The 14,903-nt window shown below is 52.3% G+C and overlaps 5 protein-coding genes across 5 annotated transcripts; 4 read left to right on the forward strand and 1 right to left on the reverse strand.

The window, feature by feature from the left end:
- Positions 1–52: 52 nt before the first annotated feature.
- Positions 53–979, forward strand: B0T23DRAFT_313726 (glycosyl hydrolase family 61-domain-containing protein; the record flags this gene model as incomplete). The annotated part of the gene is made up of 1 exon (XM_062834757.1): positions 53–979. The coding sequence occupies one exon, from the start codon at positions 53–55 to the stop codon at positions 977–979; it is 927 nt and encodes a 308-aa protein (XP_062694657.1).
- A 517-nt stretch (positions 980–1,496) lies between these two features.
- B0T23DRAFT_129304 (uncharacterized protein) lies at positions 1,497–4,083 on the forward strand. The gene is made up of 2 exons (XM_062832162.1): positions 1,497–2,132; positions 3,675–4,083. The coding sequence occupies exons 1-2, from the start codon at positions 1,615–1,617 to the stop codon at positions 3,895–3,897; spliced, it is 741 nt and encodes a 246-aa protein (XP_062694658.1). The 5' UTR covers positions 1,497–1,614; the 3' UTR covers positions 3,898–4,083.
- A 1,929-nt stretch (positions 4,084–6,012) lies between these two features.
- On the forward strand, positions 6,013–8,609 carry B0T23DRAFT_315163 (uncharacterized protein; the record flags this gene model as incomplete). The annotated part of the gene is made up of 4 exons (XM_062834845.1): positions 6,013–6,081; positions 6,428–6,464; positions 7,737–7,966; positions 8,049–8,609. 4 exons carry the CDS (start codon positions 6,013–6,015, stop codon positions 8,607–8,609), a joined length of 897 nt encoding a protein of 298 aa, XP_062694659.1.
- A 3,718-nt stretch (positions 8,610–12,327) lies between these two features.
- Positions 12,328–12,740, reverse strand: B0T23DRAFT_403992 (uncharacterized protein; the record flags this gene model as incomplete). The annotated part of the gene is made up of 2 exons (XM_062838836.1): positions 12,328–12,560; positions 12,662–12,740. The coding sequence occupies 2 exons, from the start codon at positions 12,738–12,740 to the stop codon at positions 12,328–12,330; spliced, it is 312 nt and encodes a 103-aa protein (XP_062694660.1).
- A 127-nt stretch (positions 12,741–12,867) lies between these two features.
- Positions 12,868–14,686, forward strand: B0T23DRAFT_129348 (voltage-dependent anion channel-domain-containing protein). Its single transcript, XM_062832163.1, has one exon. The coding sequence runs from the start codon at positions 12,994–12,996 to the stop codon at positions 14,638–14,640; it is 1,647 nt and encodes a 548-aa protein (XP_062694661.1). The 5' UTR covers positions 12,868–12,993; the 3' UTR covers positions 14,641–14,686.
- Positions 14,687–14,903: the final 217 nt, after the last annotated feature.

The following is a 14,903-nucleotide window of genomic DNA, read 5'->3' on the forward strand; positions in this document are numbered from 1 at the left end:
CAGTGTCTTCAGCTTCACCTTTTTTTTCCTATCTCGTCACTCGATAGATATCATGGTTAGATCGTTGAGACTCCTGGCGTCTTGCGCCTTGATCTCCCAAGCCCTTGCACATTCCCACATCCTGTACCTCATCATCAACGGACAGCAGTATCGAGGATTCAATCCCCATGCTCCTGATGCCATCACCAACAGCATCGGATGGTCGACGAACGCGGTTGACGATGGCTTCGTGACGCCGTCCAATTACTCGAACCCCGACATTATCTGCCACCGCGACGGCAAGCCAGCAAAAGCCCACGCACCCGTCAAAGCCGGTGACAAGATCCAGATACAATGGAATGGCTGGCCCCAATCCCACAAGGGCCCTGTCTTGTCGTACCTAGCCCCCTGCGCCAGCACCACAGATGGATGTGCTTCGGTTGACAAGCGCAGGCTGTCATGGACCAAGATCGATGACTCGTCACCAGTTCTGCTCGACGAAAAAGATGGCCCTCCAGGCAGATGGGCAACCGATGTCCTAATCGCCCAGAACAATACTTGGCTATTGGGTTTGCCGAACGATCTCGAGCCGGGACCGTATGTGCTGCGTCACGAGTTGATTGCACTGCACTACGCCAATCTGAAGAACGGAGCGCAGAACTACCCGCAATGCGTGAACTTGTGGGTGGAGGCGCCTGGGCCAAAGGCCATAACGGTCGGCAAGGAGGAAGTGGTGGTGGCGGGGCAGAAAGAAGGGGTGCCAGCTACGGCGCTGTATAAGGCCACGGACCCGGGAGTGGCCATCGATATCTACACGGCGACGCTTTCGACGTATGTTATCCCGGGGCCAACGCTGGCGCCTGGAGCGAAGCCGGTGCCGGTGACGGAGCAGGGACTCAAGAGCACCATCACAGCAGTAGGGACGCCGGTAGTCGTGACGCGGGCAACGGCAACCGTCCCAATGCCTAATGGTAAGACGGCAGCGGCGTTCAAAGGTTGAGGCCCACGGCTTCGAGGCTGTCTTGGAACAGAGTCAGAGGGTAGTTTGGCTTCAGATGTACATACCTTGACCGATGTGTCTCTCAGGGCGCTTGTTATATTCACTCCTCGATGTTGTTGATTATATCGTCATTTTTGACAACTCGCGCTTCTCCCTAGCCAATGTGACTCTGGTCATTGAATGTGCTCCCATTGTGATCCGGGAACGTTTGGCGCGATGGGTTGGATGGGCAGGAGACCTGAGGCAGGTACCTGGACAGCTGGCAAAACCAAGCCGTCAAGGTTCTTCCGGGCCGCTACAGTCACAGTATCTACATGTACTTGTACTTGTATGGAAGTCAGGAACAATCCAGTTGCAGTGTCTGATTGGCCCTCGTACCTGCAGGTTGGAGGCCAACAACAAACGGCCATCTACCTCCTTACACTAACTGTCAGGGGTACTACTTGCATACTGAAATAAGAGAAATAGTGTTAGTGCAAGCTGCCTGGCGCATTTCCCCGCCATCAACATCGGGACGACATCGCGCTTCGAGTTGGGCGTCAACAACTTTTACTTCACCACCGTCACACGACTTCCTCGACGAGGCACAGGAAGAACATGTCATCTCGCTTCAATCTGAGCTCTCGATTCGTCACATGATCTTCTCCGTCCTTTGCGCATGGTCACTCCTTAACATCGGTCGGGTGTCAACGATGCGCCAGGGCGTTTGGAGGCTGGCGGGGGCATTCCGAACAGCAAATCTCGAGCCGAGCTCGCGATTCTCTACTTGCGCGCCTGTCCATAAAAGGCAGGGTCGAGATTCCAAGGCAGAGAACAGGGGAAAGCTTGGGCAACTACTGGATCACAATGGGCGACCACTATCCGAAGAAGCAATAGCGGTTGCCCGCGAATACTGGAGATTGCAGCGGCTTCGTCACTCTTCCCCGTCGCCTCCATCGCATATGCTTCTTCATGAGATACAACTTCACCGGGCAGCCTACAACCACGTCGTGCTGAACTTGAGCCGTGCGCCGGGAACTCCCGTTACAGTCACGTATGAACCACCATATATTGCTCCCTCAAGCAATGAATGCACGGCATCACACCGAGATACCATTGTTCGGAAGCCTCACATTGACCTAAAATCAGAAAAGCATACCCCCTGGCAGCATATTGATACAGCCAAGGAGGAGTTCCTGAAAGTTAAGCGGAAGGAAACGGCATTGTTGGCCGAAGACCTACCAGAACTCGCCTCAGAGCAGCAACGAATTGTCGAGCTTGCTGAGAGGGGTGACAACATCTTCTACACGGGTTCGGCTGGTTCGGGCAAATCGAGAGTTCTGCGCGCCATTGTCGAGCGCCTCCAAGATATTGGTAAACTTGTCCAGGTAGTGGCTCCTACTGGCAAGGCAGCCTTCAATGTGAACGGCATAACCACCTGGTCCTACGTTGGCTGGAGTCCAGGCCTCACCAGGCAAAGTATCGAGGATCTTGTATCCAAGTCAGGAGGCAACAAGGCTGCCCGAAAACGAATTCAAGACACAGATGTCCTCATAATCGACGAGATCAGCATGGTAGAAAATCATCATTTCGAACGCCTCAACGAGGTTCACAAACGGATCCGCGGTGACCACTCGCCGTTCGGAGGCGTCCAAGTCATCGTTGTGGGCGATTTTTGCCAACTACCGCCAGTCTCGCCCTTCGAGCTCTGCTATCATTGCGGATCCAAGATGGACAAGAATGACAGCAAGACCGAGAGAGGCACGACATATACATGTGTGCCGTGCAATGCAACCTTTACGGACGAGGACAAGTGGGCTTTTCGGAGCAAAGCCTGGAAGGAATGCAACTTCAACCCAGTTCATCTGAACCAAATTCACCGTCAACGCGACCCTAAGTTCATTGAGATTCTGCAGAACTGTCGAGTTGGCGCTCGTCTCACGGACCAGGACATCATTTCCCTCGTCAATCACGCATCCAACATAGACAAGAATGCCACCAAACTGTTCCCAACCCGCTGGGAAACCCGTTCGATCAATGACAGGGAATTTTTCAAACTGCCAGGCAAACCCCAAGTGTTCAAGTGCATCGATACGTTTCGATGGAATCGAAAACTCCACCCAGAACTAAAATACCTGGGTGAGAGAAATCCGCTGGACGGCACACTCAGAGCCCTCAAAGAACAGGTTCTGGAGTCTAAGGTGCTTCTCAAGGAGGGAATGCCCGTTGTCCTCTTCCAGAATCTCAATTTGGCGAAAGGACTGGTCAATGGCAGCCAGGGCGTGGTTGTCGGGTTCGAAAAGGTCCCCCGTGCAAGTCGATTTGCCGATCGCGTACTCAACACCAACCTCGACGACTCTAACGACCCGGAAGTTTTAGCCATACTCGAGGACGAATTCCTCCTTCGGGTCCAGCGCCAGGAGTGCCCGAAAGTCGAATTCCCCAATGGGGAAATAGAGGTCATAGGACCCATAACCCGGATCGTCGAATACGGGAGAGAATCGCCGCATACAATGCTCACGCGAACGCAGTTGCCGCTTGGCCCGGCCTGGGCTATGACCATTCATCGATCCCAAGGCTTGACCATGGACCGCGTTGCCGTCGACTTGTCCAAGGCTTTCGCCATGGGTCAATCATACGTCGCCCTTTCCAGAGCCAAATCGCTCGAGGGACTGAAGGTGGAAGGGGATCCAGGAAAACTCCGCACTGGCATAAGATTGGATCAGGTTGTCAAAGATTTTATGGATAAGACGTTTGGGGATCAGTGGACTAAAAACTCTGTCCCTGAGAGGTCCTCCGTGCCACCGATACAACAGGCAGTTGACAACACGGACCTAGCCCGGATCAAAGCTCGTAATCAATCGGGTAGTACGTGGGAGAAATTGCTCAATTGGTGGATTGGGGGGGAAAAGAGGGATGGCGGGCCAGGCCATGTCTAAATGCTACCACCATGGAACGTTTGTGCGCGGTGCTTTTTCCCAACGTCACAAGCTGAGGCAGGCAGCGCTTCATGAGGCCGAGACCTTTGCCTGTTCGCTTTGAGCTTGTTGGGCTGGCACCCAGGACTCAATCTGGCTATCGGCCAAGTACATTCTTGTATCCCATCAACGACAACCAAGCCTTTGGTCCGATGAATCAATCGTCTGCGCCTTCAACGCCTCTTAATTCGACTTATACCGCCTTTCTCTTTCAGGCCGCAACAAAAGTGAACTCAACGCCCAGCGACACTTTTGGTTTCAATAGCAACAGCTCATCATAGAAGCAAAAACTGCATCTCGGCGGGAACAGTCCCTCCTTCTCATCCTCAAAGATGCCCCCGAATTATCACCAGAGGCATCAAGCGGCGTTTTCGCACCCGGTTCTTTCCAACCGGATCAGTGATCGTTTCCTCGAGGTAGGCATAAATACCTACAAGGTGATACACCGAAAGGGATTGTACACCTGCTCCGTCGCTAGAGGTAAACAGAACTCTATGCGCACTAATAGACGTCCAATTGCTACGGTTCATACTCATGACCAGTGTGGTTCTAGCACCCAAGTACTCAAGTCTCTAAACACTCACGATGTATAGTTGAATGGAGCACGACTTCTTTCACAACAACCAATTTTACTTGTTTAAATGTTCATACCTACCTTTGCATAGATGTCACATCATGTCTTGTCCATAGCATCCCCAGGCAGATATAGATACACTACAAATACTGCATACTCTGGGATCTGTGTAAATGTCTTTTGCAAATAGCCAGCCTAACTTGTTTTGTCATACCTCTACGAACCATCACAACCTCTATTGGCAATCCTGGATGTTTCTATTCCGGTCAGGCTCTCACACTGGTACAGCTAGGTCTTATTTTTTTTTTTTTTTTTTTCGCGGTTGAAGCCGAGACGTACACATGCTTTGTTTAAATCGTTTATTCTTTGCTTAGACACCTTTGGTATTTCCTTTCCTCCATTTCTTGATGCTTACCTAGCTACCGAGTAGCTACTCGTCACATGCCGATATCGACTTACCATTTTCTTAGTGTGTGCCCTTTTCTTCATCTAGACTTGTCCCTACCGAGTAGTGTAGTACTCTCCACATCACCACAACTTTCTTCGTTGTAACCCATCTCACCTGTTCCTTAATGTCCTAGACTAAGTAAGAGAAAGCTCATCCGGTTAAATCTCCGAGGGTAACTCTCACCGCTGGTCTGGTGGTGGCAGCATTGGCATCGTTGTTTCATCCGACTCTCTGATATTTGCTGGCCCTGGCAGTTGTAGTTCAAATCTGGGGATTAATTCGACTTCGACGTACCTTATGAGCGTCATAATTCCTGCAGAATATGCGCACATCCATGGTAACTGCGGTGTATCAAACCATTCACTGAATGACTGTGGACATGCTTAGACTGATCCTCACGCGTACTGCCGACCCGTGTCAGTCGGTCATCAACATCAGCCCTACTTTCAGAATATCTTCATCACACCGGTGACACACGCTTGAGGAACAATGTGTCAGCTGTGCTGGGAGAGCGAGTTGGGTGTCAGTCCTGAACTCATCTCTCAGACCGCGACGGCTGGTGGTTTCAGGGGCAGGACACCAGATCGTCATTAACCTCAGTCAGGCTCGCCATGGGCAAATTATGATCGTCAGTCGTAACCTTCCAAGGCCGAAAGATACCAACATCATACCTTTTTTTTTCTCAATCTCTGATCACTCCGCTATTCCACGGGAAAGACAAAGAAGCCAAGTTGGCCAGGTAAGCTTGTGGAACGACGGGAACCACAATGCTCCAGCTCCAACCTCCGAGGACTGTACCACGAGTACTACTACCGCGCACCTGGCGATGTTTTCATCAATGGGAACCACTCAGCCATAGGTCGGGTATGACCATTGGGCCGCCCATTGTTATATTGGGCCTCTTGAGGAGAACTTATGATGTCCGCTGGTGCCTTGGGCGCAGGGTCGCCATTTCGGAGGTGGAGGGGCGGGGACATTGAGTGAAAAGAGGGGAAGGGAAATTTGCCGACCGGCTACAAGTATGGAAGGCACGCGGCTTGGGGTGGCCGAGAGTATGGCGGCAGGTGCTGCTTTCGTCGTGAAACTAGAGGATTCTACGTTAGACCGTAGGCTTGGTAAAGGGGTGGCAGCAACTGGGTGGTCACCTTGATCGTGGAGGCGGTTATTGCGTCTCGACATTTAGTCAACTCACACGCTCACATGAACCTTTGGAAATTGAAAGTCAAATTTGTGTCTCCTTGTAGGGTTCCGGCGACAGTAGGACAACTGCGAGCAACATTCAAAGTCCATGGCTGTCCTGATTATACTGCATTAATGAAAACACTTCATGTCGGGGAAAAGAAAGAACCTCGCATGCCTTGATGTCCGCTCGTCCTCGTGGAGTTGAGTTATTCGCAACTTCTGAGTGAACATCCCATCGACGACAGATCCATGGAAGGCACTGGCTATCCACCACGCAATGCTACTAGTATGACGCTTTCACTTGTTTCTCGAGGGCTTCATCAGGTAAGTGCGCAGTGATGGCAAGCATTTGGGGAAGGTACGAGCCAGCACCAAGAACATAATGCCCTTTCCGACTCCCCAAAGGGTCTCGGTTCTTTCCTTTTTCGCGAAGACAAGACGAGTACCTACATGACTAAATTCTGACGGCGCCTTCCACTTCCCTTCTGATTTCAGGGGCTCTGATCTTATCAGTCCGGACAGCTTGAGAGAAAACGAAATATTTGGGGTCCGGCTGGTTCTGGCAAAAGAGAATAGTGTTGGACGGCCGTGCCTCTTGGCGCCCATTCACTATGCTTCTATTCACTGGCCCTCCCGTCCTGGGTATTTAGGCTGCCCTGCTTCTTCCCTTCTTCCCTGTTCCTACCAGAATCAACAACCTTGTCGTCCTCCCAGCCCAATGAATATTGACTGAACTATGCAACTAACTTCTTCGCAAGCTTCTCCACGATGCACAGCTTGTCTTGTCGCCTACCAAACACATTCACATCTCATTCACGGGCTTTTCCTCACGATCCAGCTTCGAGCATTGAGATCACCATTTCCCATAGCCGACCTGGCTGCCAGTTCCTGATCGCAATTGTCATCCAGTGTTAGATGGCCCGTACCAAGAAAAGGTTTTTAAATGGCAGCTTGTTAGCTCTCAAGCCGTGACCGAACTAGGGAATACCGGGCAGTGCCACATGAGCCTGAAAAGAGGAATCATCTTTCACACACACAGAACGTGTTGAGGTAAGAAGCAGCAAGGTATTAGCGAGTGACTGAGGAGTGTCCCCGTTCTAACCGCCCCTTTTTCATCTCCAGATCACAGCTGCGCGGCCCGTGCTTGCCACTCCGCCCTAATAAAAAAGATTCATGGCACTACCAATACATGAAGTCATCATCATCACAGCCACCAACAGGCGCGCTCGACCTCGCATCTTCACATCGGACCCTAGATCCACCCGAGGATGCCATGTGGCTGGAGCTGGATAGAGGCATGTTCCACTCCTTACCTTCGACAGCTGCATCTAGATGTTCATGATCAATCCATGACATGTTCTGGAAAGAGGCACCCTATGAGATCACTTCCAGGTTTCTCCAGGTTTTCCATTTTTGGATAGGCTCATCCTCCGCAAAACCTTTTTTCTGCACCCTGACAAACCCCGGAAAACCCCGGATCGTCAACACTTCACCGTCGCATCGCAGTGTAGTGTACTCATGAAACCCCTGGACCTGATCGACGCTTCCCTGCAAGGCACTACTACAGTGGCTGATGTTATGTTGGCTTAAATTTAGGCCTTGATCTTCAAGACGTTGTGGCTTCCTGCCACGGCCTCGGCGGTCTTGATGTCATCAAGGCTGAGTCTGCCCTCTACGGATGCGATGCCGCCAAGCCCGTGTTCATGGCTTCTGTGACGGCAATGATGGACCTAGCGCCTCTGTCCCTGTTCCTGACGGGAATGACTTCACCACCATCACCACCACCGACACTGTTACCCCGGATAGCTCCACCTCCATCTCTGACTGTGTCGTCATTACCTTCAGCACTGTCGTCCCCTCCAATACTGACAGTGTTCCTGGCCCTGTCCCTCCGGCCCGTATTGTGAGGAGAGCTGGAAGTGCGCATCTGAGTTTGCTGCCGAGCCCCAGTGCGCCGTTTCTATGATTGAGAAGACCGCCCGTGATCTGGGCTGTGTATCTGATGACCACTACTGCGAGTGCACCAACGCTGAGACAATCCAGCTTACCATTGTCGTGGACGTTCCAGGCGCTTGCGAAGCCAGCATGATCAACGACGTTCCTTTTTCCGTTGAGACCCTTTGCAAGTGTGACTTCGCCAAGCCAGCTTTCACCGAGTGCGGCTCCAGACCCGGCCCTACCGGCGGCAGCAGCGCCGACCCCGTCACCACTACCTCTGCTCCCGTCCCTAGCCGCGGCTACGGCGGTGGTTCAGATTCTTCCAGCTCTGGCTCGCCCCACTGCCCTGCCGCTATCTCTGTCCCTGGGGGTCACTGCGGCACCGACAACTGGGTTTGCGCTGAGCAGTTCAAGGCTATTTTCCAGTGCGCCGTCAGCTTCATCCAGGACGCTGCCGTTTCCGTTGGCTGCAAGAAGGGTGAACAAGGAGGAGACTCAAGGTCTTGTCTCAACCATGTCCTGTCTGGCTAAAGTGTCACCAAGGGCGCCCAGGTAATCTCGACCGTCGAGGCTCTGCGCCTGTTAACGCTCCCGCTCCTACCTCTACCACTTGCGGTGCTGTTGCCCAGCACTAGATGCGTTGTCCTAACGGCTGTCATCTCCGCCGCTCTTCTGAGTTCAGTCAGCGCAGGATAAACATGATGAACTCGTTTCTTTTCTACTGTTTCTTCTTTGGGTATTCTGGAACGAGGAAAGTTGTTCTACACATAATGGCTTGATGAACCTTGATGCTCAATTGAGACAAGTGTTGACGAATGTCTGCTGCCAATGTGCCTGTTTGGTTTTACGAGTGAGTGAGTGATTACCTGCAGGGGGAAATGGAAGTGAGCTGGTATGACGTACTTGTCTCTGTTGGTTGTTGATCACCAACGTTCGCGGTGGTTGCTGCAAGGTGTGGAGTTGGAAAGGAGGTCGGTGTTTCTTTGACGACACTCGTTGAGCAGAGCGCGGAGTTAAGCCTCACTTGGCTATGACGACATTTGTTGGTTTGCGCTGGAATGACTGCTCGATCTGCTTTCAATTGGTCTTTTTCCGATCCGCGATGGTGAGATTTCCAGTTGGGCCTGAATTGACCATAGCGACGTTGTTGACTTGACGTGGGCACAAACGCTAAGATCGGCTTTCTATTAGTCTGCATGCTAACGATGGAGAGATCTCACAAAGCGGCTACCGGTCATGGTGTGTTTGTCGGTGTGCCGTTGTGACGGAGGACTGCACGGCACAGCACAGCACGCTTGGCCCCGATCGCTAGCCAGTCACAAGCCAGTGAGCGGTGTGACTTTTGGCGGAATGCCCGGACAGGAAGGCCGCAGAAACGGCCATGACCGCCAAGGTGTTTACTTTCGGAGCGCCGTCATCCGCGATAATCTCCCATCAATCGGAGAGCTTCCATCGCCTAAGTGCTGAGCCAACATGCCGCTTCGGGCATCCCGACTTCCTCTTGGCGCCGTACCGCGTCCCTCACGCGCCTTACCAGCATGACCAACATGAACTCCTCCAAAGTGAGCCAAGACACGCATACATAATCACATCGCCGAGAGACTGCGATCCCGTTGACGACACGCGCGCGCAGAGCGCGGAGGTTCGCTGTCAATGGCTGCCAAGTGTTAACAGCGTTTACGGCGGAGTTCAGCGGACTTATTGTTGGCGTCTTTCAGGATCTGTTAATGTCTGTTAGTGGCACTGTTGGGCCCATTCCTCTCTCCGCCTCGAGCATCCCCGCGGTCAAGGCTGTGTTTTGTCCATCACAGTCCACATGGAGCTGTTTCAGGACGAGGAGATCTGGGGAAGGAAAGACATCGCTGGGGTTGATGGAGTTGTTCTCGCTGGCCTTCAGGGTCGGTTGTAGCGGTTATGCGGGGCAGGCCCGCCCGCCCACGGGGCTCCATCTCAGACGGGTTTCCCTCCTTCAGCAGCGGCGGGGGTTTGTTTTGATGTTGAAAATCTGGCTGGAGAGAAAAAGGGGGGTTTGCATACCTATTTGTCGTGTTCCTGGCTGTTGTTGCGGGCTCAAAGGTCCGTCCAATCCTTGTGATTCACTGAACACCGTGCCTCCTTCAATTTCTTCTTATCATTATTATCTTTTTCTTTCTTTCCCCTCTATTATTCGTCTTTGTTCGAGGTGGCCATGATGGGGACTAGAAGCATCGAGCCCATTCAATCAACAAACCCAATGGCAATGGAAATTTCCGACACATGGGCTTAACGTGGGCAATATCCAACCATGCCGTCGCAATCTCTGTTATCTTTGACCCCTGGAAACGGGTTCCTGTCACACTGCCTGTCAAATACTCTGGGCGCGGGTAGGAAATGCTTTCCGTCTGGAAAAGGAGATGATCACCATTGCATTGCCGCACTTTTAGGCGTTTCTAGCCGTTTTTAGAACCTCTTGGGCAACTTCTTGGGCAACCTCTTGGACCAAGTCGGAGATATCAGTGGGCGTCTTGGCCTTCGGTTCAGGGTGTGGTGGCTGCCCTTGGCTTTTTTTCACCTTTTTAAACTGCTTGGCTCTGCTTGGCAAGGTATTGGGCGACGACGACTCACCTTAACGTCATCCATGCTTTTACTGCAACATTGTGACAGTATCAACCCCTGAAAGAAGAGCACCCCCCCAAAGTGCAAGTAACCCCCAAAGTGCACAAGGATTGGGCGGCCGGAATTGTTCTCCCATATAAAACCTGCAAACCGCAAAGTACATACTTTTTGATGAGGATTTGCATCTACAGGGTTTTGATCTTGGAATGAGAAGAACATCTGACCCGGTTACTGGGGCTCTGAAGGCCCCCATTTTTTGATGTAGTTGGGCGCTCTGGTGTGGCTAGAAGTTGTCTTAGACTATGATCTGTGCACCAGGTGCCCCGAGTGCAAAACACCCACAAGGTGCAAAGAAATCTGGGGGCCCCAACTGTTAGAACTTTCAGGGGTTGATACCCGACTGGAGTGTATCTTTCTTCTTCGACCCCCTCCCCTCCCCCCTTCTTCCTCCTTCCCCCCTTTTCTTTTTTGCTTCGCTGAGCCTCAACTGACTGTAACAATATGTGTAGCATCTCGGAGAGCCAAGACCGGCCAAGAAAGTGAGAAACATAGCCAAGAACGGCATTTTCTAGTAGACGGCTCCCGTGAAGTCGACATGAAGCCGGGAGTCTGTTTTAAGACCCGTCCAGGCCGTCATGGATATGGGCGGCCCACACGGTAAAAGGTCCGACTTTGAAAGATTGATGTTGTCGGAGCCATCAAGGTTCTGGACGTCTAGGTCGAGCATGTTGTTGTTCAAGTTGTTGTCGAGAGTTGGTGGTATTTTGAATATCATCATCATCATCATCATCATCATCATCCATTTTGGTACTTCAGACGGTTTCTCAGCCATGGATGACGGAGTTATGATCTGCGATAAACTGTGTTCGTCGTGTTTTTTTTTGTTCATTTTTTTTTTCTCCGCTTCATCTACTTGCTAAAAGTTCCGCTCGACGAATCGACTACGACGGACACAACACCACGCGCCATTCTCCTATCTTTTTGGGAGACAGCAAATCTCCTCTTGGCATACTCGAGAATAGACACAGATACCGCAGATCACAAGAGTGGACCATCGGACCCCGGGAGTCGAGCCCCCTTGCCGCCCCCACCACGCCCCCTAAGCGCGATCTTCAAAGCCAGAGACAGGGTGCTGCGTAGCAGTAGACAAGGCACGGGTGTTGTATTCCCTGCACACAACTGCCGCTTTCTGTCTGGGCATTCGCGGAACACCATCTAAGAGATAATGGATATCCTTCTTGGCATATGTCCCTGTTTACGAATCCATCCCTCCGCGGCGGTGCAGGATTTCCGAGGAGAATTCACCAGACCAGACATCAGTTTCGGAACGAGTCAGGTCAGGTTGAGGAGGGAAAAGAAATGGAAGAAATAGAAAAAAGCCACAGAAGGGCACCGACTCAAGACCACGATATACTTTTCTCTTATAAGATCCCAGCCAACTCAAAACTGTAGCTGGGATCAGATATCTAGACCCCCGACACTCTAGGTATACCCAAGCAAGATTAACAAAAGCGGTCTGAGCCCGGAATAGATGCCCAGACTAACCACCATTTCGTGTATTTTCACTAGCAGGCAACAGTCTAACAGTGTGGATCGCTCGAGAAAAGGCCCAACTTCCCCCGACTTGTCTCGCCTCCTGGTTCGTCATTCCCTGCTACCATTCTGAAGCATCCCTATCATACACTGCATCTGCCAAGGTCTGCCCAGACATCTGGCGAACATCATGAGCATCGACAGCCTCGCGATGGACCCCTTGGCAAATATAGATCGACCAACCCAGCTTGAAACGTTTGGGCGACAGTTGTCGCTTGCGAATCCTGGAGAGATTCGGGGGATGCGCCTCAGGGACTACAGGGGCCCACCCGGTGTGTGTTGCGTACGTGCGTGCTGTGCAGTCCGTCTGATGTGATGAGAAGGGGGTCTGGCGTCCAAGGTTGGAGAAGAAATCATGGAGATCATGGAGTCCCTGGAGAACCTTAAAAGTAGACTGTCTCGACGCTCGGTTCTCTGACAATCCCCCCCATCCTCATCAGCTTCATTCGCTTCGACCAGCAGTTTCGTCTCCATCTTGATATATCAAGCCCATGATTCGACAGTAACCGACAGTAGCCAAACGACTTCCCTTACCCTCACTTCGACGCTCGGTCTGATCTGAAGTTTTTGGGTTGTCCATTTCGCTTGAACTCCGACTCTTCCATATCATTCGCGACTCCGCGATACACCCCACGATCTCGAATCTAGAAACACACCTTTCCCACAGTTTACACATTGCCGTGTCTTCCGTGGAGCAAAACAAACAAGCAGACAGATAGACGACATCATGATGGGACAGTCCACCAACATGGGCAGCCAGGCTCCCATGCCGCCTCCTGTGCAGACAGGAACGCACGTCATCATCCATGACACAACATACAACCAGAACCAACAGTCGCCAACACAACATCAACAACAAAACAGACTCAACCCAGTCGACACCTCCTTTCTCGGCTCCCACTCCCGGCAGTCCTCCTCCGCAACCGTAACCGGTGACGATTCTGACCCCTCCCGCGCCTTCGGCACCTACGCCGGGACACCAAAGGGTGAGTATGAGAAGAAGGGCCGTTCAACCGATTACCTCTCCGGCCCCACCGGCGACAACTCCCTCAACACCTCGGCCGCCTCCTCCAGGTTAGCCCTCAACTCCAACAACGAAAAGTCCAACCACGATGGCCACATGTCCGGCGGCGCCGGCCACCACCACCGCCGCTCCGCCTCGCCCTCTTCCTCCTCCGATTCCGACTCCGACCTTGAAGGTGCCGGCGGCCACATGCAAAAAGGCCATCACCACGTAGACCCCTACGACCCTTCCCGCCCAAAGCTCCCACTCAAAACGCGGCTAAAACACTTCACCTGGGCCTGGTACACGCTCTGCATGTCCACCGGCGGTCTCTCCCTCTTGATCGCCGCGCAACCACACACCTTCCCTGGCCTACGCCAGATCGGCATGACCGTATACATCATCAACATCATCATCTTCGTCCTCCTGACCTCTCTCCAAATCACCCGCTTCATGCTCCACGCCGGCTCCTTCAAAGCCAGCCTGACGCACCCTCGCGAAGGCTTCTTCTTCCCCACCTTCTTCCTCAGCATCGCCACTTTGATCACCTCGACCCAAAAATACGGCACCCCTCCTGACAGCGAACCCAGCCAGGACCTCGTCTGGGTTTTGCACATTGCCTTCTGGATCTACCTCATCCTCGCCACCGCCGTCGCCATAGGGCAATACTCCTTCCTCTTCAGCCAAAAACGCTCCTTCTCCCTAGCCACCATGATGCCCACCTGGATCTTGCCCATCTTCCCCATCATGCTCTCGGGAACCATCGCAGCCGTCATCTCCCCCTTCCAGCCCCCTCACCGCGCCATCGTCGTCATTTGCGCCGGCCTAACCTGCCAAGGTCTAGGCGCCGCCGTGGCTTTCATGATGTACGCACACATGGTCGGCCGTCTCATGTCCGTCGGCCTTCCCGACCGCGAACACCGTCCCGGTCTCTTCATGTGCGTTGGCCCGCCCTCCTTCACGGCGCTCGCATTCATCGGCATGGCGCAGGGACTTCCGCGGGACTTTGATCACGACATGGACGGGTTCATCGACGCAGGCATGATTCGCACCATGGCTGTTATTGGCGCCGTGTTTCTCTGGGCGCTAGCCTTTTGGTGGTTCTTTATTGGTGTGTTGGCTGTGTTGGCGAGCAGACCGAAATATTTCCATTTGGGGTGGTGGGCGAGTGTGTTTCCCAATACGGGATTCACGTTGGCGACGATTAGTATTGGGAATGCGTTCAAGAGCGATGCGGTGCTGTGGGTGGGGACGGGCATGAGTTTGTGTTTGTTGGGGACGTATTTGTTTGTGCTGGGGAACCATGTGAGGGCGGTGGTGGTGCAGGATATTTGTTATCCGGGGAGGGATGAGGATGTGGAGGATCATTAGATGGTCCGTTTGTTTTTGTTGTTTTGTTTTGGTTTCTTGGGATTTTGAATACTGGCAAGCGACAAGTATGCTTCGTTCTGTGATTTAGATTTTATTTGTGTGTTGGTGTTAAAAGGTGGCCGGGCGGCAAGCGATGTTTGGCGATCAACTTTTTTTTTTTTTTTTTTTTTTTTTTTTTTTTTTTTTTTTTCATTTCTTTTTATCTCTGATTCTTATAGACTTCGAGCTGGACTTGTCGTTCTTCATTGTGTTTCTTGTATGGG

This window comes from Neurospora hispaniola (genome assembly GCF_033458365.1).
Source record: "Neurospora hispaniola strain FGSC 10403 chromosome Unknown B0T23scaffold_3, whole genome shotgun sequence".
Taxonomy (NCBI): Eukaryota; Fungi; Ascomycota; class Sordariomycetes; order Sordariales; family Sordariaceae; genus Neurospora; species Neurospora hispaniola.